Source organism: Aythya ferina, assembly GCF_964211825.1.
Source record: "Aythya ferina genome assembly, contig: HAP1_SCAFFOLD_37, whole genome shotgun sequence".
Taxonomy (NCBI): domain Eukaryota; kingdom Metazoa; phylum Chordata; class Aves; order Anseriformes; family Anatidae; genus Aythya; species Aythya ferina.
The window spans coordinates 316326-341180 of NW_028181461.1; the positions used below are offsets into that span (position 1 = coordinate 316326).

Sequence of the window (24855 nt, forward strand, 5' to 3'; positions counted from 1 at the left end):
GTCCCTCTCTGCCTATCCCCAGACCTGCCCTGCCTCTGTCCCCAGGCTCTGGGAGAGCTGGGGAGCCCTTCCCTGAGGCCGTGTATGAGGAGATCGCTTACAGCCTGGCGTGGGAGAAGCAGGTGAGGTTCAGTCTCTCAGGTGGGTGTATGTATCTGGAGGAGCACTTTCTCCCTGCCCCAGACCAGGGCTGTGCCCTGCGGTTCCTGCCCATGGTCCCCAATATCGCTGGGCTGTGGGGATTTTGGGAGAGCATCCAGGTGCTGGCCCCCACAGAGGAGCTTCCTCCACACCAGCTCTGCTCATTCCAGAGGGGACAGCCCCTCTCTGCTTGTCCCTGCACCTTATTGAGAGACAAGTGCTAAGCAAAGGGCTGTCCCAGGGCAGCTCTGGGAACCTCTCTGGAAGTGCCTTGTCCCAAGGGAACTGGTCTCTCACCCAGCTCTGTGGGTGCCCATCCCCAGCAGTGCTGACCACCAGTCAGGGCAGCAGGGCTCATCCCACAGCACCCACTGCAGCTCTCTGCAGCCTCCTTTTCAGAGGGGTCCCTGACCCAGCTGCAGCCCTACCCCAGCCACATGAGGAGGAGGATGATCTGGGGCCATACCCAGGGATAAGAGGTGTGGAGGGGAGGAAGGGCTCCATTTCTCCTCCCTGCAGACAGACCAGATGGACAGCAGTGCCACCGAGTGTTATCATCAGAGCTGGAAGCATGAAGGCTCTGCTGTGACCCTGACACCAGCAGCATGTCAGCCCTGTGTCCCCACACACCCTCCCATCCTCTGCTCTGCAGAACATCTCTTCTCATTGCCACCACCTTCCCTCTCCTTTCAGATGTCCCTGTCCTGCCCGGAGGTTACCCAGCAGATGGCTATGATGATGCTGGGGAGGTTTCTGACCCTGGGGAGGATCCTGTCCCTGGGCAGGGGGAATGGGAAGTGCCCAGGACACCAGAGGAAGGAGATGGGCGCAGGGATGCAGTCACAGGTGAGAGGGCAATGCAGCACTGCCACTTCCTAGGTGCCAACCCCAGGCCTAGGAGAATCCATGGCATATTGAAAGCCTGACCTTCTCCACATGGAGAACCTGTCCTGGGATATTTTGTGGGGGCTGGGAGAATGGGCCAAATGTCTCAGGCTGGTGAGGACGAGGAAGGTGATAAACAGCCCCAAGGGGCACCCCACAGACCCAACCACAACAGCCTGCCTTGATGCTTACAGGGGGAAGCCTGCGCTCCCGGAGAAGTGCTGGGGACCCTGGAGCTGAGGGAGACACCTCGTCACCTTTCCTGGGGAGCACGGGCTATGACGATGTTGAAGAGGTGTCTCTGGCATGTCCCCATGAGGACACCCAGGATGTGACACCAGAGCCTCCTGCACAAGAGTTCCAGAGCCCCAGGCCAGCAGAGCCCAGCCCTGCTGAGCAGCTGGGTGCAGCTGGGAGGGAGGAGAGCTCAGTGCCACTGGGAGAGCCGTGAGTGCCAGGAAATGGTCTTCCTTTTCCAGCAGTCAGCAGACGCACATGGGTATTTGCCCTCTTGGTATTCCCCTGTTTTTATGCTGTGTGTTGGTATTTCCTCATATTAAAACCCTCTGGGGGCTTTGCCCCAGATCCAGTGCTTCCCTGCCCATGTATCTGGGCATCTTCCTGAGGCTAATCAAGGGGAGCAGAGCTGAGAAACACAGCAATCGGGGAGGGTCTCGTCATAGGGTCAGCAGGATCAGTGTCTGGCTGTGGTGCTGACAGAGCCCCTGGTCCCTGGACACTATTCCTACTGACAGAGACATTTCTGTCCTGCCAGCCACAGGCAGTTTCCAGGCAAAGTGGATCTCTGTGAAGCCCCGTGAGGCACTCACTTGCAGTGCCCACCCTCTGCTGCCTTGGGCCCCCATAGAGCCCAAGGATGCCTGCCCAGCACCCACGGGCAGGGATACCTCTCTTGCAGGAGTTGAATAAGTAGAAAGGTGGGACCCTTGGGCAGAGCTTGGAACCCAGACAGCCCTCCCAGCTCCTGCTGGTGGATCCCCACAGCCTTCCAGCTCTTTCCCAGTAGGCTTCTCTGCTGCAGGCTGGGAGGTGCTTTTGGTAGTGGGATGGTGGGCTGGAACACCTATTGGAGCATCTATTTAATCCGTTTGGGTCAGTTGTCCTGGCTGTGTGCCATGGCATTGTCCTGCATACCCCCAACCTACATGTTGTGGGGACAGTATGAGAGATGGAGAACCCATTGGTATGGTTCAGCAGTAAGTGAAACACTGCTCTGTTAACAACACTGCTTTGGTCTCAAATGCAAAACTCAGCTCCAGAGTTTAGGGATTGTATTTTACCTTCCAAGTTTAGGAACTGGGCAAGGTCTTAAAGGGAGGCTTGTGAGTTCTGCTTTGGGTAGACAGTCAGTGTTTAGGGTATAAGCTAGATTTTTGGTTAGGGTTTTATTATGTACCTTGTTACGGGATGATATCTGGCAATATAATTCAAGGAATTAAGACCTAGGGATTAGCAAGAGCAATATGTTAAGACTAAAGGTAAAAAGTAATTTGTTTGGGGTTTGACTTCAAGGTAGGAAATGAGGTTGGGGTTTAGAGTAATGGATTCCTTTCAGGGTGAGGGAGAGCATTTAGTACTAGGTTAGCACTAGGTTTTCAGGTTGCTGGTTAGAAATTTTGCCAAGGCCCAACATGAATGCTTTCCCAGTGAGTGTTGCAGAAGCATCAGCCTTACCTGAACCCCTATCACCTCTTTGAAATCTTTCCTTTCTCTTAGCCAAGTCCCTCTTCTCTCACCAAGGTCTTGCACCTTTACTCTCCTGGATTTCCCTTGGTCTCCCATACGTGTCACCCTCTTGGGGGCAGCTTTCTGAAGGTCTTTGTGACCTCAGAGGCTCTGCCTCCTTGCTGTTGGCCAGCCAGCTGCTGGGACACAAGTGACCTCACAGCCAGCATCCACAGGGCTACAAGGAGCTGTTGTGATCAGGAGGCCTCTTTCCAGGTCCCCCAGGAGCAGTGGGTGCAGGGGATGCCCTGCACAATCCTTTGGGTACTCTGTCTGCCAACCAGCTCATGCTTCAGAAGACCTCGCACAAATCCAGACTCACATTTCCCCATGTAGCCTTTGCAAGTCCAGAGCATGCTGAAGGAAATGGCCACCTCTCTGTAGGAAAGTGATTCAAGAACTGACTATATATTTTAGAAAAATGTTGAGAACTCTTCAGAGGAGTTGCTGTGAAAGTCATGATGACTAGCATTGGTCATATTCATATGCAGTGAACAAAGGCCCAGCCCAGACTGCTCTGTGGTTCCCCTCTCTCTCCCAGGAGGCCAGCCCAGCCCACTCCCTCCCCAGCTCTCCCCAACCCAGCCCAGCAGAGAAGTCCTGTGGAGGAATGGTTAAGTGAAGTAGGTCATGTGAATGTTGAGCAACTAGGAGGTCGCGAGCTAAAAAAGTATCGAACGCAGCTCATATGAGTCTGAGAAAGTACGTAACGTCTGGGAGCTAATCAGGCACAAGGACACGATATCCATTGGAGGTTTGGGAAAGTACTAACTGTGTTATTTCAGTTGATGGGAGTGAGAAACTAGCTGATAAAATAGAGAAATGCACTAACCAATCATGAGCTTAGCTTTTGCAATATGTATGAGCTAATTATATTGAATTAGATAAAAGACGACTGAGCTATCCAATAAATCGAAGTTCACTGATCACTCATATTGAGCGTCTGTGTCTTCCTTCCGTCGACAACAAATGTCCTCGCAACAAATGGCGCCCGAACAGGGACCGATCTGAACGGGAACAGGGACTCCGCTGGAGTTGAACCTGCGAGCCACGGTTGGACGGAATATGGGAACCGGTCCTGCAACGCAGCTCAGGAGGTGAAAAGGATTATAAATTGCTGAATCCACGCACCCGAGGTCTGAAAGGTGAAAGGAAAACTTGGAACCCCTGCACCCGCAGCTCGGAAAGGGAGTCCTCGCACCCGGGATGAGCCTATAGAGGGTCCCGCCGGAAAGCGCCGCCGAGGTCTTTGCAAAGGCTGCAACGGTACCGACGTATATAAAGGTATGGAGAGACAAGCGGCGTATGATTTGCTCAAATGCTTTTTAGAAAAGCGTAGCACGCAGCTTATAGACTGCAAAAAGGATTTACCAGGATTATTAGCATATGGAGTAGCGCAGGGTTGTTTTATCAATCCTGATACAGTTTTTGAACAAACAGAGTGGCGTAAATTTGGGGACAAATTGTTTGATGAAGTTATTGATGAAAATAAGGCTGCTGAAAAGTTATTGAAGCCTTGGAGAGCAGTCACTAACGCCTTAGTTATACATCAGGCTGAGCAGAGAGTCGCTGCTGCCGTTACAGAGCAACTGGGATTACCGGGAAGTGCTGGAGCTGGGGATTGCCCACTGCTGCCTTCAGTGAGAACGATAACGCTGCCTCAGGGGGCTACAGGGCAATGGGAGCCTCCCCCCCCCTCATTCACTGCCACGAGCAGCGCTGCACTCGGAGTTCCGCGGAATCGAACGGCAGCCGACCCTCACCGTGTGGCGAGTCGGCACAGAGCAGAGGGACGGACATCAGGACCCTGCAGCCTGTCTGATGGAAGCAGCAGCAGCTGTGCTGCTTCTCTCTGGCATTCTTTTTAAAAGAGGTTTACCTTGCAATGCAAAAGGGATACTAACTGGAGTGTTAATAATTGTATGTGTTATTCTTAAATGTCCAGGTATTTTGTGTTGAAAGTATTTGTGTAAGGGTAAGGTTTTAAAACAAAGTGTTGCAAGTCACTTCAGGAGGAACACAATGAGAGACAATACTTGTTTGTTTGGTTATGATTCTAAATTATATTGGCCGCACGTATTGTTTGCTTATCATTCTAAATTATATTCTTGTGGTATGATTGAGGTTGTGGTATGATTGAGAGTGAGATGTGCCAGAGGCCTCTGAGTGTACAATTGTGCTCTGGGTGTGCAAGTGTGCTCTGGGTGTGCAAGTGTGCTCTGAGTGTGCAAGTGTGCTCTGGGTGTGCAAGTGTGCTGTGTACTGTGTTAGTGAGAGCCCATTTATTGCCATAGTACAGGCTGAAATCATAGGAAATTAGTACTGGTCGAGCAAAATCATGTTTCACAAGTATGGAGTCATTGTGTGAAGTAGCCACTTGGAGAAACTTAAGGGAACGTACTGTTTAAAACTTTTTGATCATAATGAGTCAATTCACAAATCCATTACTTTCTTGAAGGAGCACATGAGAAAGAGTCAATATGGTATCAATCCTTTCAATCAATGGTTCACTGATTTGTTTGAAACAATGCATAGATGGTTACTGGGATTAATCAAAGAGGGATTAAAGATTTTGTTCGCTGTGGTGTCAATCATCATTGCATGTAGTATTGTGATAAATGTGGTTAAAGGGTTACTTGCAAAAATGTTATAGAGATTTTGAAGTGGTGCCGGAAACAGGTACCCAGTGGATCACTGCAAAGCGGACTGAAGCAGCTTTAGAATCTGCACATGCCGAAGACAACCATGAAGAGGTTCCTGATAATTATTCTGACAATGACGTGGGCTGTGACACCTCAAGGACTATCAAGAACAGCCTTCGATCACCATCAAGTGATTAGGTTTAAGTGTGTTACTATTAAGTTGTGTTACTTACTATTAATTGTGTTACCATTAAGTGCTTACAGTAATTGTAGTGTTATTAGGGTTAAGTTGTATAGTTGTGTTATGTTATGTATTTGACATCTGATGTAAAACCAAGTACTGCCTGTACTAAAAGAAAAACGGGAGTAGAAACTGTGGTATGGGAATGGATAGCTCCCCCATTGCAACCCCGAAGAACAATTCAAGAAAAAATTGACACATTATCAGAATTAGTAAAGAAAGGAAGAAATCGGATACTACAAATAGACGGGGTTCCTCCGAATACGATCTGGTTACCCATGAAGCCAAGCGATTTGGAATGGTATATACAAAACTCTGAAGAATTACAAGCTGCACTACTACAGGATGGCGCCACAATAGTGGCAAAGACATTACTATCAGCTACATTGTCATGGATGGAAAGCCAAGGATGGATAACCCAGCCCAAGCGGTCGGTTGCTCCATTGGCGGATGCAGTAACTGTTTTTACGGACGCTGGGAAGCGCTCCAAGTCTGCTGCAATAACATGGAAAGACGAACAAGGCTGGCAACATCAAATATTAAAGGGCCAGGACGACTCATTACAGACATTAGAGCTCTATGCAGTTGTATGGGCTTTTATAAAATGGAAAGATGCCCCTTTAAATGTAGTATCTGATTCTCTGTATGTAGTAGGCATAGCTAATCGCATAGAGGACTCTGCCTTAAGAGATGTAAAAAATGAACGCCTTGCAGAACTATTAACTAGCTTACAGCTTGCTATAGCGCAGAGAAGCAAATCCTATGCAGTGATACATATACGAAGTCACCAATGGGTGGAAGGACTGGGAGAAGGCAATGCTTGGGCAGATAAATTAGTTGCCGCTCCAGCCACTGAAGCGCCATTATCTCCCTTCTGTAGAGCTCGGGAGGCTCATGCTATTTTTCACCAGAATGCTAAGGGACTTGCGCGGGCTTACAAACTGTCTAGAGCTGATGCGCAAGCGATAGTAAAAGCTTGCCCAACGTGTAGTAATTATAACTCAGGGGTGGGACTCGGAGTCGGGGTAAACCCGAGAGGGCTTAAAGCCAACGAAGTGTGGCAAATGGATGTCACTCATGTTCCAGCATTTGGACGATTGAAATATCTGCATGTAACAATAGACACTTATAGTCACATGATCTGGGCTACACCGCAGCCCGGGGAAAAAGTCCGGGATGTACGACGTCATCTTGCCAGTTGTTTTGCAGTAATGGGAGTACCACAGACTATAAAGACTGATAATGGTCCAGCCTATGTTAGTGGGCCACTTAAGCGATTCTTGGAGCTATGGGACATTAAACATATTACTGGTATTCCACATTCACCAACTGGTCAGGCTATTGTGGAAAGAGCTAATGGAACAGTTAAACAATACTTAGAAAGGTTTAAAGACATTATTGATATTAGAGAAAGGGTGGGCAAGACTCTATTTGTTCTCAATCATTTGTGTGTTTTTGGGGAGAATGAAGAACCACCTGCAGCACGTCATTACACCAAGTCTGAAAATGATAATAAAAGTGCTATGAGAGTATTGTACAGAGATATGAAAACAGGACAATGGTCGGGGCCTGCTGATGTGATTTATGTGGGACGAGGTTATGTATGTGTCTCTTCCCCTACAGGTCCGACCTGGGTGCCTAGTCGATGTGTAAAGCCAGCCATCGAAGAAAAGCCAACTAAAGAGGATTACAAAGACCATGGCTGAATTAACAGAACAAGGGACTTTGATTATGTTATCAGTTATAATAATGGCTGGACATGGTAATGCCATCTTAGGGAAAATTGACCCTCAGCGGAATATATGGGTCACCTGGGCTAATGAAACCGGACAGAGTTCATTTTGTCTGTCTCTCGCTTCTGCATCTGATCCTTTTAGAACATGCTTGTTTGGGGTCCCAATAGGGGATCCAAAGGAACTGAGTGAAATGTTAGCACCATATTCTGCCAGTATTACTCTACTCAGTAGATCCCTTTCTGCAAACGTCTCGGATGGAGTAGTTGCTGCCCTGCAAGCTCTTAATAACTCACTGCCATGGGACCCTCAAGAACTGGATCTCCTGGGGTGTGTGGTAGTAGGAAATAGCAGTAGTAACTGGACACAAACATGCTTTGTACTCAATGAAGGGAAACAAAATAAAACACGCTGGACCAACATAACATTGAGGACCTTTGGATTTGAGGCCAATGGACATTACTGTGGATGGAACAACACCGGTAACATTAGTGTACCACTTGGGGCGTATGGAATAGGTGACACCAATTCGACCTGTTTTCAAAGTCAGGCCAAAGCTTTGCCACCTGGCATGTTTTTAATCTGTGGGGACCGTGCATGGCAAGGAATACCAGCCAGTGCTTTTGGAGGTCCATGTTACCTAGGACGACTCACACTTTTCGCTCCAGATTTGCACTCGTGGCAGAACTCGACAGGGAGCAGAAGAATTAAACGAGAACTAAAAACTTTGGGTTCTGACTGTAATGATGGTGTAGAATTGTGGGGTCCAGCAGGAAGATTCTTTGCTTCTTTGGTGCCTGGTGTGGGAACTGCACATGCTTTGACTAACATTAATAAACTTGCTTGTTGGGCTGTTAAACAATCAAACGTAACAACACAAGTTCTTTCTGAAATGTCGCAAGATATGGAGAGCATAAGACATGCTGTATTACAAAATAGGGCTGCTATTGATTTTTTGTTACTAGCGCAAGGACATGGATGTGAAGATGTAGAAGGAATGTGTTGCTTTAATCTCTCTGATCATGGTCAATCAATTCACAATCAATTGAAATGGCTAAGGGATCATACACAAAAAATTACGATACAGAATGATTGGTTTGATGATTGGCTTAAATCTATCTTTGGAAATGTGGAAGGATGGGTTTTTTACTTAATCAAAGAGGGACTTCGCTTTTTGCTTATAATTATGTTGATTATAATTGCTGCGCGGGTAGTCTTTAACTGCTTATCTAGGAAGCTTGAACAACTCACTGAAAAGGCATTTGTAGCCCAAATTAAAAACGGGGGAATTGTGGAGGAATGGTTAAGTGAAGTAGGTCATGTGAATGTTGAGCAACTAGGAGGTCGCGAGCTAAAAAAGTATCGAACGCAGCTCATATGAGTCTGAGAAAGTACGTAACATCTGGGAGCTAATCAGGCACAAGGACACGATATCCGTTGGAGGTTTGGGAAAGTACTAACTGTGTTATTTCAGTTGATGGGAGTGAGAAACTAGCTGATAAAATAGAGAAATGCACTAACCAATCATGAGCTTAGCTTTTGCAATATGTATGAGCTAATTATATTGAATTAGATAAAAGACGACTGAGCTATCCAATAAATCGAAGTTCACTGATCACTCATATTGAGCGTCTGTGTCTTCCTTCCGTCGACAACAAATGTCCTCGCAACAAAGTCCAGGCTGGGCTGGCCCCAAAGCTGCAAATGAAGCAGGGGAGGTCACTGGCAGTGTCTCTGCTGCTGCAATCTGCACGAGAAAAACCCTACCGATCCACCTTCCCAGACAGCCTGCACTCCCCCCTGGACCAGTGCCACTTCCCAGCACAGCACAGCACCACACTGCTGGCCCTGGGGTTCCTCAGGCAGCACCACTGTACACACACAGCACCCTACTCTGCTCCCAGGACACCCCATATCCCACAAAGACTTGCCCTAGCCCAGCATGATTGGGCTGGCCTGAGCAGCCATTCCTACAGCCCCTGCCCATACTGCCCACAGCCCCCCAGCTGGCGGTGCTGCCCTGCAGAGCGAAGGGGACTGTGGTGTGTGGGGCTGTGAGGCACTCTGCAGGGCCGTGCTGGTCAGGCTGTGAAGGCAGAGCTAACTGGTGTGGGGGGCACTGCCACTGACTGCCTCCCACACAAGTGGTTCTTTGTCCATGGAGGGTGCGCACAGATAGCCCGCCTTCTTCAGAGTCAGAGACTCGAATAAATTCATTGAAGGGACCCACAAGCATTATCAAGTCCAACTCATTTCCAATGTGAGGAGAAGTTTTGGGGTGATTCACTCGATCCAGACTATGAAATTTCACTGGTTGAATAATTAATAATTTTCCCAGTCCCTTTCCCATTGCCTTGTGTTGCAGGGCTCTCCTTTGTCTGTGGAACACAAATAATGATCATATTTCTCTCTGGACATCTGTATCATCTTATCATCATTAGTAGACATCTTATCATCAGTAAAACAAAGTAAGAGTAAAAATAAAAGGAAAACAAAATGAAAACTGTATCTCGGTCTGTAACGAGTCGCATTATCAGTGATATGCAGAGGACAGTAACTATATTGCTTCTGAAAAACACCCAGACATCACTTTCCACACAGCATCCTTCAGCACCTGATTCCTCATGCTGTAGATGAGGGGGTTCACTGCTGGAATCAACTCTGAGTACAGAACTGCCAGTAAAATATTCGGGGATGATGAGGACATGGATGGGGGTCTCAAGTAGGCAAATGTGCCAGTGCTGATGTACAGGGACACTATGGCAAGGTGAGGAAGGCAAGTGGAAAAGGCTTTGTGCCGTCCAGGCTCAGAGGATATCCTCAGCACAGCCCTGAAGATCTGCACGTAGGAGTAAAGAATGAAGAGAAAACACACTAAAAGTGAACATGCAGTAAAAACAATAATCCCAACTTCTCTGAGGTAGGCATCTGAGCAGGAGAGCTTGAGGATCTGGGGAATTTCACAGAAGAACTGGTTCACAGCATTGCCTTGGCAGAATGGTAGCGAAAATGTATTGGCAGTGTGCAGCACAGCATTGAGAAACCCACTACCCCAGGCAGCTGCTGCCATGTTGACACAGGTTTTACCACATATGATGGTCCTGTAGTGCAGGGGTTTGCAGATGGCAACATAGCGGTCATAGGCCATGACGGTGAGAAGAGAAAACTCTGCTGGAATAAAGACAGCAAACATAAAGACCTGGGCAGCACATCCCGGTAAGGAGATGGTATTGGTGTCCCAGAGGGAGTTGGCCATGGCTTTGGGGACAGTGGTGGAGATGGAGCCCAGGTCAAGGAGGGCGAGGTTGAGGAGGAAGAAGTACATGGGGGTGTGGAGGTGGTGGTTGCAGGTTACAGCAGTGAGGATGAGGCCTTTGCCCAGGAGGGCAGCCAGGTAGATGCCCAGGAAGAGCACAAAGTGCAGGAGCTGCAGCTCGCGAGTGTCTACAAATGGCAGGAGAAGGAACTCTGTGGGGAAGCTGCTGTTGGACATTTGTTGCATCTGGGCATGGTTGCCTGTCCATGGAGGAATAGACAGTGACATGTTAGAGTGACTTTTCTGAGCAAAAACTAAACCTTATTTCAAAAAAAACATCCTTAACAAGGCTGTATCCTCACTGCATCTTCATCTGAAGAAGACCTGCTCCTGCCTGGAGCTCTGCATCTGTCTGCCTAAGGGTGCCACAGAGACCATGCAGATCCTCTTTAGACTCAGCAAGAGTTAGTACTGCCAAACAGTATATAGTAAAGAGCACCAGGAATGGATCTCAGACATCTGCTGGCCAGAGGCATCTCCCTCCTTACAAGTGCTGAGAGGGAGTTCCAACAATCCCACAAAAAACAAGGAAGGTTGTGTTGGTGCTCTCTGTAAGCTAAAGAGTGTGGAGTGAAATTGTGAGGCTCCTCAGACCTAGAGGTCCCTTTCAGTATAATGCTCTATTAGTTTCAGTCCCTTGTATAATCCTGACAACAGCATTATCATCCCCCTGACTGCCCTCCAAAGCAGGAAGTTGAAAGCAGAGACCTCAGAGAGTGCCTTTCCTTCAGGTATGGCAGGTGTTGTTCTTCCCTTTCAAGAATTCAAAAATACTCTAGATTAAGCTCCCATGGTAATTACAGGAGATAGAGTGGTGAGTAGTTCAAATCATAGAATCATAGAATATCTCAAGTTGGAAGGGACCCACAAGGATCACATCCAACTCCTGGCACCACATGGGTCTACCTAAAATTTTAGACCATGTGACTGAGTGCACAGTCCAAATGCTTTTTAAACTCTGACAGGCTTGGTGCACTGACTACTCCCCTGGGGAACTAGTGAGGTGTCCAACCACTGTTCTGTACTTGTATGCTGCTCACCTGGGATCCTCACTAAAAGTCTTTTATTCTTCTTCCTCACACCCCTTGGGATGTGGGACCCCACAATTTCAAGACAGTGACTGCCAGGGCTGACACGGATCATCACATCCCTGACCAGCTCTTTCTGGCATGCAGGTATCATATCCAGGTTTGTGTTTACTCTGTTGGCCCACCTGGCAGCTGGACCTAGAAACTATTTCAAGACGCTCTAGAAAGTACCCGTACTGTTTCCACAGAGCTCTGTTCCCCTTCTGGAAAATGGCAGGAATGATAAAAAGCCCTCAGGGAGACCCACACTCATACATCCAGAGACTTCTTTGGGGTGCTTAACAATGACTATGTCCACTTGGTCGCCCTGGCTGCAGGTTCTTTTTCTCCCACCATGCTATCCCTTCTCTGCCCCCTTCTCTGATTGGCACCTACAAGGGCTCACAGAACTTTTCACAATGTCACATAAAGGAGCTCCATATATCCAAGCAGCTTCAATGAGGAAATCTAACTCTGGATCATTCCAGCCTGTCTGTCCTGAAGTCTGCATCCACCCACTGAAGGATCCCATAGCTGCATGTCCTGTCCCACCATGCCTTGGCAGTGACTCCATGGATGTCAGAAATCACAGGCTGCAGCTTGTTCTGATCTGTGCTCCTGGCTGAGGGTGTCGCTACATCTTTGGGCTGTCACATCTCAGCTGTTGGACGATGCCAAACTCTGCCTGCTGTCTGCAATGACAACGAGAAACAGAGCTGGGATGAGCAGCTCTAGCAAGAAATGGGTTTGCTTTCGGTCTATGTCTGCATCCCCTGTGGGCCATTGGTGGAGGTTATGCAGCTCTCCAAGAATCTCAAGGTACTGCTGAGAGGCACACTCTGAAAATGGTTGGTCTGTTCCTTGACAGATACATAAAAGGATAAGTAAAGGATGGAGGAGAGAGAAAGGAGTTTGAGAGCACAGGCACATGAGTGGAGTGTCCTACATCTACTAAAGGGGCCTTACTGAGACATCTTGATAGATTGGAATGGTGGTCAGTCACCTACCATTTAAAATTTAACAAGAACTAATGCCAGATGCTGCATATCAGACAGTGTATTCCTGGACATACATATAGATTGGGGGATAAGTGGATGGAACATAACCCTGCAGAAAGAGATCTGGGGGCTGTGGTTCATGGTAAGCTCAGGATGAGTTAACAATGTTCCCTGCAGTGACCATGGTCGAGTTGATCCTGCAGGAGGGCAGCATAGCTGACAAATAGCAAGCTCACAACTCTGGTCTTTGGGAGAGCAGTCTTTGGCCTCTTCAATATCTGCTCGGAAGAACACTGTGGGATAAGATCCTGGAGAAAAGAGCAGTCCAACAAAGATTGTTAATATTCCAGGATAACCTCCTACAACATCGATAACAGTACATCCCAGGAAAGATGAAATCAGGCAAAAATGGCAAGAGGCCTGCATGGATGAACCAGGAGATCCAGGCCAAACTCCAACCCAGAAAAGAAGCATAGCAACACTGGAACAGATAACATGAGAGGAATACAGAGGCCTTGTGTGGGCATGTAGGGATGAATATCGGAAAGCTAAAACTTGACTCTAATGGAATTTGTCCACAGATGTCTACGGCAATAAGAAGGGCTTCTGGAAGTACATAGGTGACAAAAGAAAGGTTCTGGAATATGTGGATCCACTGCTGAATGAGGCCCAGGATCTGTTGACAAAGGACAGGGAAAAGACAAGAGGTGCTGAGTTCCTTCTTCACCTCAATCAGTACAGGCAAGGCTGCCCTTTGAGAATCCCAGGTCACAAAGAAAGGGGAAAGTCTAGGGCAAGGAAGATGTACACTTGGTGGGAGTGGGTCAGGTCAGGGCATACTAGACCAAATGGGATACACAAGTCTATGGGAGCTGATGGGATTCACCCATGAGAGCAGAGGGAGCTGGCTGATGTCCTTGCAAGGTCACTCTCTTGGTCATCTGGGATCAGTCCTGCTGACCAGGAGAATCACCCCAAGACTGGAGGAAGGCATATGTACTTCCTAGCTGCAAGAAGGGCAAGGATGAGAGCCCAGGGAAGTACAGGGTGTTCAGGCTCCACTCCATCCCTGTGAAGACGATGGAGCAGTTCATCCTGGAACCCATTTCCAGGCTCAGGAAAGACAAGAAAATCATCTGGAGCAGCTGGGACATCTTCATATAGGGGAGGCCACGCTTGACCAATTTGGACATGAAATGTCCATGCTGAAATGACTGACCTGGCAGAAGAAGGCTGAGCAGTGGTTATAGATCTCCTCTGACTTCAGTAAGGTTTTGTAGTGGACTAACCTGGAAGTAGCTAAGCACCACACAGCAGCTAGTTTGGTCCCCCCACCCAGTGGGTCTAAAAGTGAGAAAGCTTGTGGGCTGAGATAAAGAGAGTTTAATAAGTAAAGCAAGAGCTCTGAACACGTGCAAAGTAAAATGAAAATAAAATAAAATAATGAAATGAAATGAAATGAAATAAAGTAAAATAAAATAAAATAAAATAAAATAAAATAAAATAAAATAAAATACATGTAATAAAAAGAACTCGTTATTCTCTACTTGTCATTGACGAGCAGAAGTTCAGCCATTTGCAGGAAAACCATGTTTCATCAAGTGTAACCATTAGTTGCAAAGGAGGATGTAATATTTCTCAATATTCCTCACACCATGAATAAAAGAAAAATACAGACTTTTTTAGTGTTTCTTCAATAGCTCAATAAATGCCTATCTTTTTATTTCTGTCTCAGCTCAGCATAATAGACACATCAACTTAGTAGAGCAGGTCCAGAGCAAGGCTACAAAATCTTTCAGAGGGCTGGAGCAGGTCTGTTATGTAGAGAGGCTGGGACAACTGGGGTTTGTCAAGATGGAAAAGAGAAGGCTCCAGGGAGACCTTACAGCAACCTTCCATTACCTAATACGGGCCTACAGAAAAGCTGGGGAGGGACATTTTATCAGGGAATGTAGTGACAGGACAAGAGGTAATGGCTATAAAACTAAAAGAGAAAAGTTTTAGATTAGATATTAGACATTCACTTACTGATGAACCACGTAAGCACAGCATCAAGGGTTTCTGTTTCTCATACTGCCCCCCATGACATGTGGGTTGAGAGCGTGCAAGATATTGTGATGGGACACAGTCAGAAAAGCTAACGCAAAGAGATCAAATTGCTGTTCCCCACCATTCAGCCCCCCCCTGCAGCCCACTACCCCACTACCAAAAGCATGCCATGGACAGCAAACATACCTTCTGTAAAGAGAGGCTGAGAGAGTTAGGATTGCCTAGTATCGAGAAGACAAGAATCCATGAGAAATTATTGTAGGTTTCTAGTACATAAAGAGGACCTGCCCATGTGTGTAGTGATGAAGTGAAGGGAAGCAGAATGAGCAGAGCGGAGAAGAGAAGAGAAGAGAAGAGAAGAGAAGAGAAGAGAAGAGAAGAGAAGAGAAGAGAAGAGAAGAGAAGAGAAGAGAAGAGAAGAGAAGAGAAGAGAAGAGAAGAGAAGAGAAGAGAAGAGAAGAGAAGAGAAGAGAAGAGAAGAGAAGAGAAGAGAAGAGAAGAGAAGAGAAGAGAAGAGAAGAGAAGAGAAGAGAAGAGCTAGGGATCAGGTAGGTATAAACTTCTATTCTGAACTGGACTGCTGGTGAACAAGGTGCCCAAACTCCATTTTACACTGTCAGACACACTGTCATTCAGGTGAGAGGGCTGTTAAATGAGGTGCCTCATTCTTCATTCAGCACATGGAATAGTAATTTCTGTGCAGGAGGAGTGGGTTTTCCTCAGAGAAGTCTACCTTACTTGTCACTTTTATCTTCTCCTAGTGCAGACCTGCATGTCCTGAGGCAGCAAATGTCCAACAGCACCTTCCCCAATGAGTTCCTCCTGCTGGCATTCGCAGACACACGTGAGCTGCAGCTCCTGCATTTTAGGCTCTTCCTGGGCATCTACCTGGCTGCCCTCCTGGGCAACGGCCTCATCCTCACCGCTGTAGCCTGCAACCACCACCTCCACACCCCCATGTACTTCTTCCTCCTCAACCTCGCCCTCATCGACCTGGGCTCGATCTCTACCACTGTCCCCTAAGCCATGGCCAATTCCCTGTGGGACACCACGGCCATTTCCTACACAGGTTGTGCTACCCAAACCTTTCTGTTAGTCTTTTTCATCTCAGCAGAATGTTATCTTCTCACCATCATGTCCTATGACCGCTATGTTGCCATCTGCAAACCCCTGCACTACCGGACAATAATGGACAGCAGAACTTGTGTCAACACGGCAGCAGCTGCCTGGGGCAGTGGTGTTCTCAACACTGTCCTGCACACTGCCAATACCTTTTCCCTCCCCCTCTGCCAAGGCAATGCCCTGGACCAGTTCTTCTGTGAAATTTCCATAGATCATCAAGCTCTCCTGCTCAGATGCATACCTCACAGAAGTTGGGCTTGTTGTGTTTAGTGTTGTATTAGCATTTGGATGTTTTGTTTTCCTTGTGCTGTCCTATGTGCAGATCTTCAGGGCTGTCCTGAGGATTGCCCCAGAGCATGGCCAGCACAAAGCCTTTTCCACTTGCCTCCCTCACCTGGCCTTGGTCTCACTGTTTCTCAGCACTGTCTTTTTTGCCTACCTGAAGCCCCCCTCCATGTCCTCCTCATCCCTGAATCTTTTGCTGGCAGTTCTGTACTCAGTGGTGCCTCCAGCAGTGAACCCCCTCATCTATAGCATGAGGAACCAGGAGCTGAAGGATGCCGTGTGGAACCTCATGACTGTTCTTCAGAAGTGATAAATTATCTGTCTTCCTTCTCATATCACTCATAATAAAACTCATTACAGGTGAGATGTATTTTTAATTTTTTTCTCATTTTGCTTTTCATTTCTTGAGGTAATATTGTCCAAAAAGACATTATTTTTTCATCTTCTTCCATGTAAACACTCACCTGTCTTGAATGACTGAGATGTGGTGGAAACAAGGTTTATTTAAAGTGTGTTTGAGATATATTTAAATAAAAGGAAGGACCTGCAGTGACTTGCTTGTCTGAGATCCTTCCTCAGACACCTGTGGTGGAGCTGCAGGGGCACTTGGCTCTGTGCAGAGAGTCCTGGCACAGGAGCACTGCCAGGGAGCCCCAGGGCTTGGTCTTTCCTGTCCACAGGCAGGGTCAGGCCAGGGGCATGTCTCTAACACAGCTGGCTCTGTACCAGCATTTCCAGCATAAAAGGGCATCTGCTTGGGGCAGTGCCTGAAGGCTCAGCTCTTCTCCCAAAGCTGCTGTCATGGATATTGCAAAGGAACGGAATTGAAGGAGGCTCCTTGCTTTGTTTGATTCCTTGTGGGCTTATGAGGATGAGATCAGCTGATCACCCAGGGTCAGCTTTTAGGCAGGGAGGACTGATTCTGGTGTTGCCTGCGTGGATATGGTGACTCTACCAGCCTGTGTCCACAGCATGCAGTAGGTGTGAAGGCAGGCAGGCATCTTTCTAGAGGGAAGTGGAAGCTGCCAGAAGAGCCCAGGGAATCATCAGGGACAGTGTGTGTCAAGGAATCAGCAGGGCATGGAGCCCACAGAGCATGAGCGTTTCCAAGGTAGAGCCACCCAGAGATATTATGCAAGATCTGGGATGGAACAGGCAAAGGAGAGCTCTGTAACTCCAGGGAACACAGAAGGCATAGGAAAAGCAGTCTGGTGCGTTATTTATTACACCTCTGGTAAAATTTCATAGACTGGATCTACTAAACCACACGAAAACATCCCTTGACATTGGAAATGATTTGGACTTGGTGATCCTTGTGGGTTCCTTCCACAAGAGGAAGATGAAGTGGTGAGGTAATTTGCAGATGGCAGCAGCAGAGGCACTGCCACAGACCTCCACTTCTCCATTTGATGCTTTGGGGTCTGATGTGTCTGAAGCTGATGAGTTTGGTTGTGTGGGAGACCTTCTGATGCCTAAGCTAGTTGGCAGGCAGAGTACCTGAGGTGCACTGGAGTACCCGCTGGTGCTCCTGGGTGGGCTGGGAAGAGGCCTCCTGAGCACAACAGCTCCTTGTAGCCCTTGTGGATGCTGGCTGTGAGGTCATTTGTGTCCCAGCCCCTGCCTGGCCAACAGCAGGGAGGCAGAGCCTCTGAGGTCATAAAGGCCCTCAGAAAGCTGACCCCAACAGGGTGACACAACTGGGGAGGCCAGGGGAAAGCTGGGTGAATAAAGGTGGGAGATCTGGGGGGAGAGAAGAAGGGTTTGGCTAAGAGAAAGGAAAGATTTTGAAGAGGTAAAAGGGGTTCAGGTAAGGCTGATGCTTATGCGACACTCACTGGGAAAATATTCATGTTATGTCCTGGTAATTTTTCTAACTAGTAACCCGGAAATCTAGTGCTACCCTAAATGCTTTCTCTCACCCTGAAAGGCATCCACTGCTCTAATCCTGAAACTCAAATCCTACCTTGAAGTCAAACCCCAGACACATTACCCATGCAACAGCACAAATTTTCCCCTATTTGTGAAGCATTTCTGAAGAACAATTTGAGTTCTCTGCTGTCATATCTTACATAATACCACCTCCGTAGGTATGTGAGCTCCACAAGTACATGTCTCCAGAGGTTTATGCTCTTGCTGGATTGTGTTAGGCTGTGTGATAAGAAGCACATCTGCACACAAAGTGAAGGCCCTGGCTAGTAATGGCAGGAAGAGTAATTCAGCTCATGCCCTGTCCTGTCTGGTTGTAGACCCATCACAGGAGAGTCCACAGCTCAACAAGAGCCCATCTGCATGAGCCCAGAAGAGCACAGAGCACACTGCCAAGTGGGAATCCAAGTCACAGGCTCGTGAGGAAACAAGATCTTGTCCCGGCTCCTTCCAGGGTTACCATGGAAGGGCTGTCAGCCCAGTGTCCAGGCAGGAAACACTTCAAGATGAATCAATGGCAGCAGCTCTCCACATCACCATTTGGACTAAGGGGATTACTGCCAAGGGCTGTAGGCCACCTAATGGTTGTACACAGAGGTAAGTGCAGCAGCTGGACTAGAATCAGGGCATCAGAGTGGCCATGCAGTCAGCAGGAGAGATGGCAGTGTGTGGACTCAGTGGACTTATGTATGTGAGTGTGTGTGAGATTGGGGTGGTGTGTGCCAGCAGCTACAGTGGGGCTGCAGCCATAGGGGCTCATACGTCCAAGTGCCTTCAACTGCACAGACTGGGAGCCAGGAACTTGTCCTGGGCAGGCTGAGTATTTGATCCCGGCTGCTGGCAGATCTACCTTGCGCACACAAACATGCACGTGTGCACACTACCACTTTGTATTTCCCACTGTCAGGCCTCCTTCCTGCTCTGCCAGAGAGGGAATCAGGATAAGACTTCTACTGCTGTTTGTGGTTGTGTGAATGCTGAGTGTGCCTGCCTGCATTCACCTGTGTCCTGCCATGTATTGATGCCTATGTGTTGTGTATGTGGACTTGCGTGTGAGCCTCCCAGGAGTGCATGCTCTGCCCATCTCAGCTTGGACTGAGGGGCAGAGAGCTGCAGCAGCCTCAGCTCCCTCGGGCTGCTGAAGAGGGCTCTCTGTTGAATAGAGTTGTGCGCCTGCTGGGCAAAAAACCATCTCTGTATATGACATAGATATGGCAAGGCTGAAAGGAATGGAAAGGCAAAGGGGGTTGTGGTTGATAGCAAGCAGAATATGAGCCAGCAGTGTGCCCTGACAGCCAGGAGGGCCAACTATATCCTGGGGTGCATCAAGCATGGCATTGCTAGTCAGTCAAGGGAAGTGATTGTCCCACTCTACTCTGCACTGGTGTGGCCTCACCTCGAGTACTATGTGCAGTTCTAAGCACCACAGTACAAAAAGGACGTGAAACTGTTGGTGGATGGATCCTTGCGTGTCCCTTCCAACTTGGGATATTCTATGATTTTCTGATTCCAGGCCATCAAATCCACACAGTGCAATAAACGTGATTGTCCCTTCCCTCCATCTGGCTGGAAGCAGGGTCCCTCGAGCCCTATTCATAGTAGTTGTCAGTGTGTCTCAGGGACTGTAGTGGAAACAGGAGCAGCTGTTTTCTTAGAAGGCCCCCCTTTGGCCATTGTTTTTCCTTACAACTCACATACCCATGCCTCTAGGGTCAAGGCAGATTTCCCATCCCATTTTCTCATGTTCTCTCCATGGTCATGCAGGTAAAACCATGGGGTGGCACATGGTGTGTACCCACCATATCCCCTTTCCTGAGAAGAGCAGAGGCCAATGACAAGCTTGACACGAGCCGACAGTGTGTGCTTCCATGCCAGAAGGCCATCCGCATCCTGGACTGCATCAAAAGAGGACTGGCTATCAGGTCGAGGGAGGTGATTGTCCCCCTCTACTCCGCTCTTGTGAGGCTCCACTTGGAATACTGTGTCCAGGTCTGGGGCCCCCAGCAGAAGAAGAATGTTGAGGTGTTAGCAGGTCCAGAGGAGGGTCATGAAGTTGATCAGAGGGCTGCAGCACCTCTTTTACAAAGAAAGGCTGAGAGAGCTTGGGCTGTTCTGTCTACAGGAGAGAAGGCTCTGGGGGGACCTCACTGTGGCCTTTCAGTACTTAAAGGGGGCTCATACAAAAATGGAGAGAGACTCTTTGCTCAATCAGATAATGACAGGATGAGAGGGGAAAGTTTTCAAACTAAAAGAGGGGAGATTTAGATTACAGGTTAGGATGAAATTCTTCACTCAGAGGGTAGTGAGGCACTAGAATAAGTTGCCCAGAAAGGTTGTGGATGCCCTGTTCCTGGAGGTGTTCAAGACCAGGCTGGCTGAGGCACTGGGTAACCTGATCTAGTGGGTGGCATCCTTGCCCCCGGCAGGGGGCTTGGAACTGGATGATCTTTAAGGTCTCTTCCTCACCAAGACATTCTTTGACTCTATCTTTCTATGATCCAAATACCTCTTGAACACTGACAGTCATGGGACATCAACCAGGTAACTAGAAAGCCCATTCCAGTGTTTGACCACCCTCACAGTACAGAATATTTTCCTAATGTCCAGTCTGAACAGCCCCTGGTGCAGCTTTGTGCCTTTCCCACAGTTCCTGCCATTGGTTACCAGGGAGAAGAGACCGGCACCCCACTTCTCCACTCTCCACTTCTCCTCCTAAGGAATTAATTGACAGCAATGAGGTCACCCTTCAGCCTTCTTTTCTCCAGACTACCCAACAGTCCACAGGCTGTCTTCATAGGACATGCCCTTTTACCAGCATTTCCCCTTTTCCCTTGGTTTCCCATCTAAAAAGTTCCTAATCACATAACCTCCCTGGAGCAAACATTTTCTCTGTCCCATGCTCTCACCAGTCAGTGTGACTGACCAGGTCTGGTTCCCTTTACTGCCTCCTTTATCACTTGTCAGTCAGGTTTGTGTCCCTGGACGCATTGTGCTTTCTCCCCAGGAAGTAGCCAAGCACCACACACACACAGCCAGTCTCTCCTTCCCCCTGCTTAAGAGAACAGGGGGAGATAAACAGGCTATGGGGAGAGACTCTTTATCAGGGAGTGTAGCAGTAAGACAAGGGGCAACAATTAAAAATAATAAAAAGAAGTGAGTCACTGGAACAGGTTGCTCAGAGAAGTGGTGGATGCCTCATCCTCCCCTAGCAGTGTTCAACATCAGGGTGGATGGGACCTTGAGCAAAGAGGTCTAGTGGCAAGAACACTTGCCCGTGGCAGGGGGATTGGAACTAGACGGTCTTGAAGGTCCCCCCAGACCCAAAGAGTTCTATGATATGGTGATCCTGCAGGCCAGAAATTGGTTGTGTAGCTTATGTACACAGAGGGAGTTCAGTTTCTATGAAAAAAATCATCTCCCTGAGTATCAACAAGTCCTTGGATGAGATGGGACGCAGCCTGCCTCTCACTTTGTGGTTGTCCGGTCTCACAATGGAAGAAGAAAATATAATTCTCATGCCAAACGCTTATTTTCAATTAGGAGAAAAGATAACACTGGGAGTAAATGTCTATCCCCAGCTCAAAGAAGAAAATCAGTGATTGCTTCAGCCTGTTTCAAGGGGGAGCTCATCAAGGGGGAAGAGCTCCCTCTGCAGCTAAGTTGGGCTGGGCTCCTGGGCCCAAGGGGAGCTCCTGGCAAGAGGGCAGCACTGCAGAGAGACAGCTCTGCCCAGGAGCAGCTCCTCTGCACAGCACAGCAGGGCTGGGGGCACTGCCTGCAGGGGACAAGGGCGGCTGAGAGAAGGGAGGGAGATGTTAAAGGCAGTGTGGAGGGAGGATGCTGAGAGCTCACTGCGGAAGAAATCTTCACAGCTCTAATGTGGTAAGTGTGTGAGGACAGGCAGGTGCAGTATCCTAGAGGGTTTTTCTATAGCTGCCACTTCCCATGGCTGATAGACCATGTCACAGGGGCTGTGCTGGCTTCTCTAGTAAAGAGGACAGGGATGTTCCCTGGATTACTGATTACCCGCCTAAGCTGTCAGAAGGACAGGACGTGAGGGTTCCTTCTCACAGGGCTGGCCACAGGCTTTGTAGCCAGGGGTGCAGGCAGGGGTGTCCAGGGCTGTGGTGCAGAGCAGGGTCCCTGCTGTGCCCCAGGGGCTGTATGTCATGGCAGGGACTCTGCCACCTGCCAGGCTCAACACTCAGCCTGCCTGGGGAGCTGCCCAGGGTGTTGCGGGGAGAAGCTGCGTGTAGAAGGAGCCCCACAGAAGGGCAGGGCATGGCAGGGTCCTGCTGGTGCCCAGGGACTGGTGCCTGGTGCAGGCTGCTCGCAGCTCTACAGCACACCCAGGGCATCCTTGGGGGAGATTCTTGACAGGAAAGACCAAAGCCTGCACTACCTCAATGACTCTGTCTTGAGAGTCTCTGTTTTCATTTTCCTGCTGTGAAAGACCATAATGTCAATGATAATGGATAAGTTTCTGGTGGTCGTTAATGTACAGTGTAGGAAAGTACTGACCCTTCCAGAGTCCACAGACAATTAACCAGGTCTCTGTGGCACACATGCAATGAAACCCAGATCTCCAAACAGGAGAATGCATTCTTCACAGAGAAGGGGCAGTATATTATGTTGCATAGGTTCTGTAAAATAAGGTTTAGGTTTTGTTCTCTAACTTCCCACTCTATTTTCCTCCATGAACAGGAAAACATGACAAGAGGAAGCAAATGTCAAACTGCAGTTTCCCCACTGAATTCCTCCTCCTGCCATTCACAGACACACGTGAGCTGCAGCTCCTGCACTTCGCACTCTTCCTGGGCATTTACCTGGCTGCCCTCCTGGGCAACGGCCTCATCCTCACTGCCATAGCCTGCGACCACCACCTCTACACCCCCATGTACTTCTTCCTTCTCAACCTCGCCCTCATTGACCTGGGCTCGATCTCTACCACTCTCCCCAAATCCATGGTCAATTCCCTGTGGGACACCAGGGGCATTTCCTATGTCGGTTGTGCTACCCAAGCCTTTCTGTTAGTCTTCTTCATTTCAGCAGAGTTTTCTCTTCTTACTGTCATGTCCTATGACCGCTACATTGCCATCTGCAAACCCCTGCACTATGGGACAATAATGACCAGCAGAACTTGTGTCCAGATGGCAGCAACTGCCTGGGGCAGTACTTTTCTCTATGCTGTGCTGCACACTGCCAATACCTTTTCCCTCCCACTCTGCCAAGGCAATGCCCTGGACCAGTTCTTCTGTGAACTTCCCCAGATCCTCAAGCTCTCCTGCTCAGATGTCTGCCTCAGAGAAGTTGAGCTTCTTGTGGTTAGTGTCAATGTAGCTTTTGGTTGTTTTGTTTTCCTTGTGGTGTCCTATGTACAGATCTTCAGGGTTGTTCTGAGGAACCCCTTCCAGCAGGGCCGGCACAAAGCCTTTTCCACATGCCTCCCTCACCTGGCTGTGGTCTCACTGTTCACTTGCACTGCCTTTTTTGCCTACCTGAAGCCCCCCTCCATATCCTCCTCCTCCCTGAATCTTGTGCTGGCAGTTTTGTACTCAGTGGTGCCTCCAGCAGTGAACCCCCTCATCTATAGCATGAGGAACCAGGAGCTGAAGGATGCAGTGTGGAAAGTGATGACTGGAGGTTTTTCAGAAGCAATAAATGAACTGCTTTCTTCTGCATATCACTCATAGTGTAACTCATTACAGGCCAAGCTGTTGGTTTTCTGAGTGTGTGCATTGATTTTTTTTCTTCTGCTTTATTTATGATAATGTTGTCCACAAAGAGATAACATTATTCATTCCCTTCCATTTCAGTGTCTACTGGTATTGGGTGACTCCAAGAGTTGGTGGAAACAAGGAGCCAGTCTCTCTGTGTATACTAATAAAGAAAGAAACCTGCAGTGACTTTCTTGTCTGAGAGACTTCCTCTACTTCCTTGGAGACCTGTGGTGTAGTTTCAGGGGCATTTGGCTATGTTCAGTGGTGGAGGAAAAAGGAGTTGTGGCACAGCAGCACTTCCAGGGAGCCCCAGAGCTTGGTCTGTCCCAGGCTGCTCTGACTTTCACCTCCCATGCTCTCCTTCAGAGTCCTTGTGTTGCTGTGAGGACTGATTGCTCTTGTTAATTGCTCACTGTGCTGCTCTGTGGCAGTCCTGTGTCCACAGGCAGGGACAGGCCAGGGGCACTTCTCTAACACATCTGGCTCCGTACCAGCATCTGCAGCGCAAAAGAGGATCTGCTGGGGGTAGTGCCTGAAAGCACAGCTCTTCACCCAAAGCTGGATATTGCAAAGGAATAGACTCAAAGGAGGCTCCTTGCTGTGCTTGTTTCTCTGTGGACTCAGGGAGAAAAGATCTTCTGATTACCCAGGATCAGCTTCTAGGCAGGGAGGGCTGATTCTGGAATTGCCTGCTGGTGCCCAGCACCCATAGAGACAGTGACTTCACTGGCCTGTATCCAGAGCATGCAATAAGTGTGAAGGTAGGCAGGCATCTTTCTGGAGAGAAGTGGGAGCTGCCAGGAGAGCCTAGGAGTTGAGCAGGGACAGTGTGTTCCAGGGAGTCAGCAGGGCACGGAGCCCACAGAGCATGAGTATGTCCAAGGTGATTAAGTGACTCAGAGATAAAATGCTAGATCTGGGATGGAACAGGCAAAGGAGAGCTCTGCAAATCCAGGGAATACAGCAGACATAGGGAAAGCAGTC

At 48.5% G+C, this 24855-nt stretch overlaps 3 protein-coding genes and 1 pseudogene across 4 annotated transcripts in view; 3 read left to right on the forward strand and 1 right to left on the reverse strand.

Annotated features, from left to right (window-relative positions):
* The window catches only part of LOC311428218 (antigen WC1.1-like), a 101438-nt gene that overhangs the window by 5834 nt on the left and 70749 nt on the right, over positions 1-24855 (forward strand).
* On the forward strand, positions 44-23844 carry LOC311428236 (olfactory receptor 14A16-like; the record flags this gene model as incomplete). The annotated part of the gene is made up of 4 exons (XM_084539774.1): positions 44-141; positions 835-987; positions 1221-1525; positions 22856-23844. The coding sequence occupies exons 3-4, from the start codon at positions 1522-1524 to the stop codon at positions 23842-23844; spliced, it is 993 nt and encodes a 330-aa protein (XP_084395900.1). The 5' UTR covers positions 44-141; positions 835-987; positions 1221-1521.
* LOC311428237 (olfactory receptor 14A16-like) lies at positions 9946-10881 on the reverse strand (the record flags this gene model as incomplete). Its single annotated transcript, XM_084539775.1, has 1 exon — positions 9946-10881. One exon carries the CDS (start codon positions 10879-10881, stop codon positions 9946-9948), a length of 936 nt encoding a protein of 311 aa, XP_084395901.1.
* On the forward strand, positions 15608-16535 carry LOC311428238 (olfactory receptor 14A16-like; annotated as a pseudogene). The gene has a single exon. The product of its transcript is annotated as an olfactory receptor 14A16-like (transcript).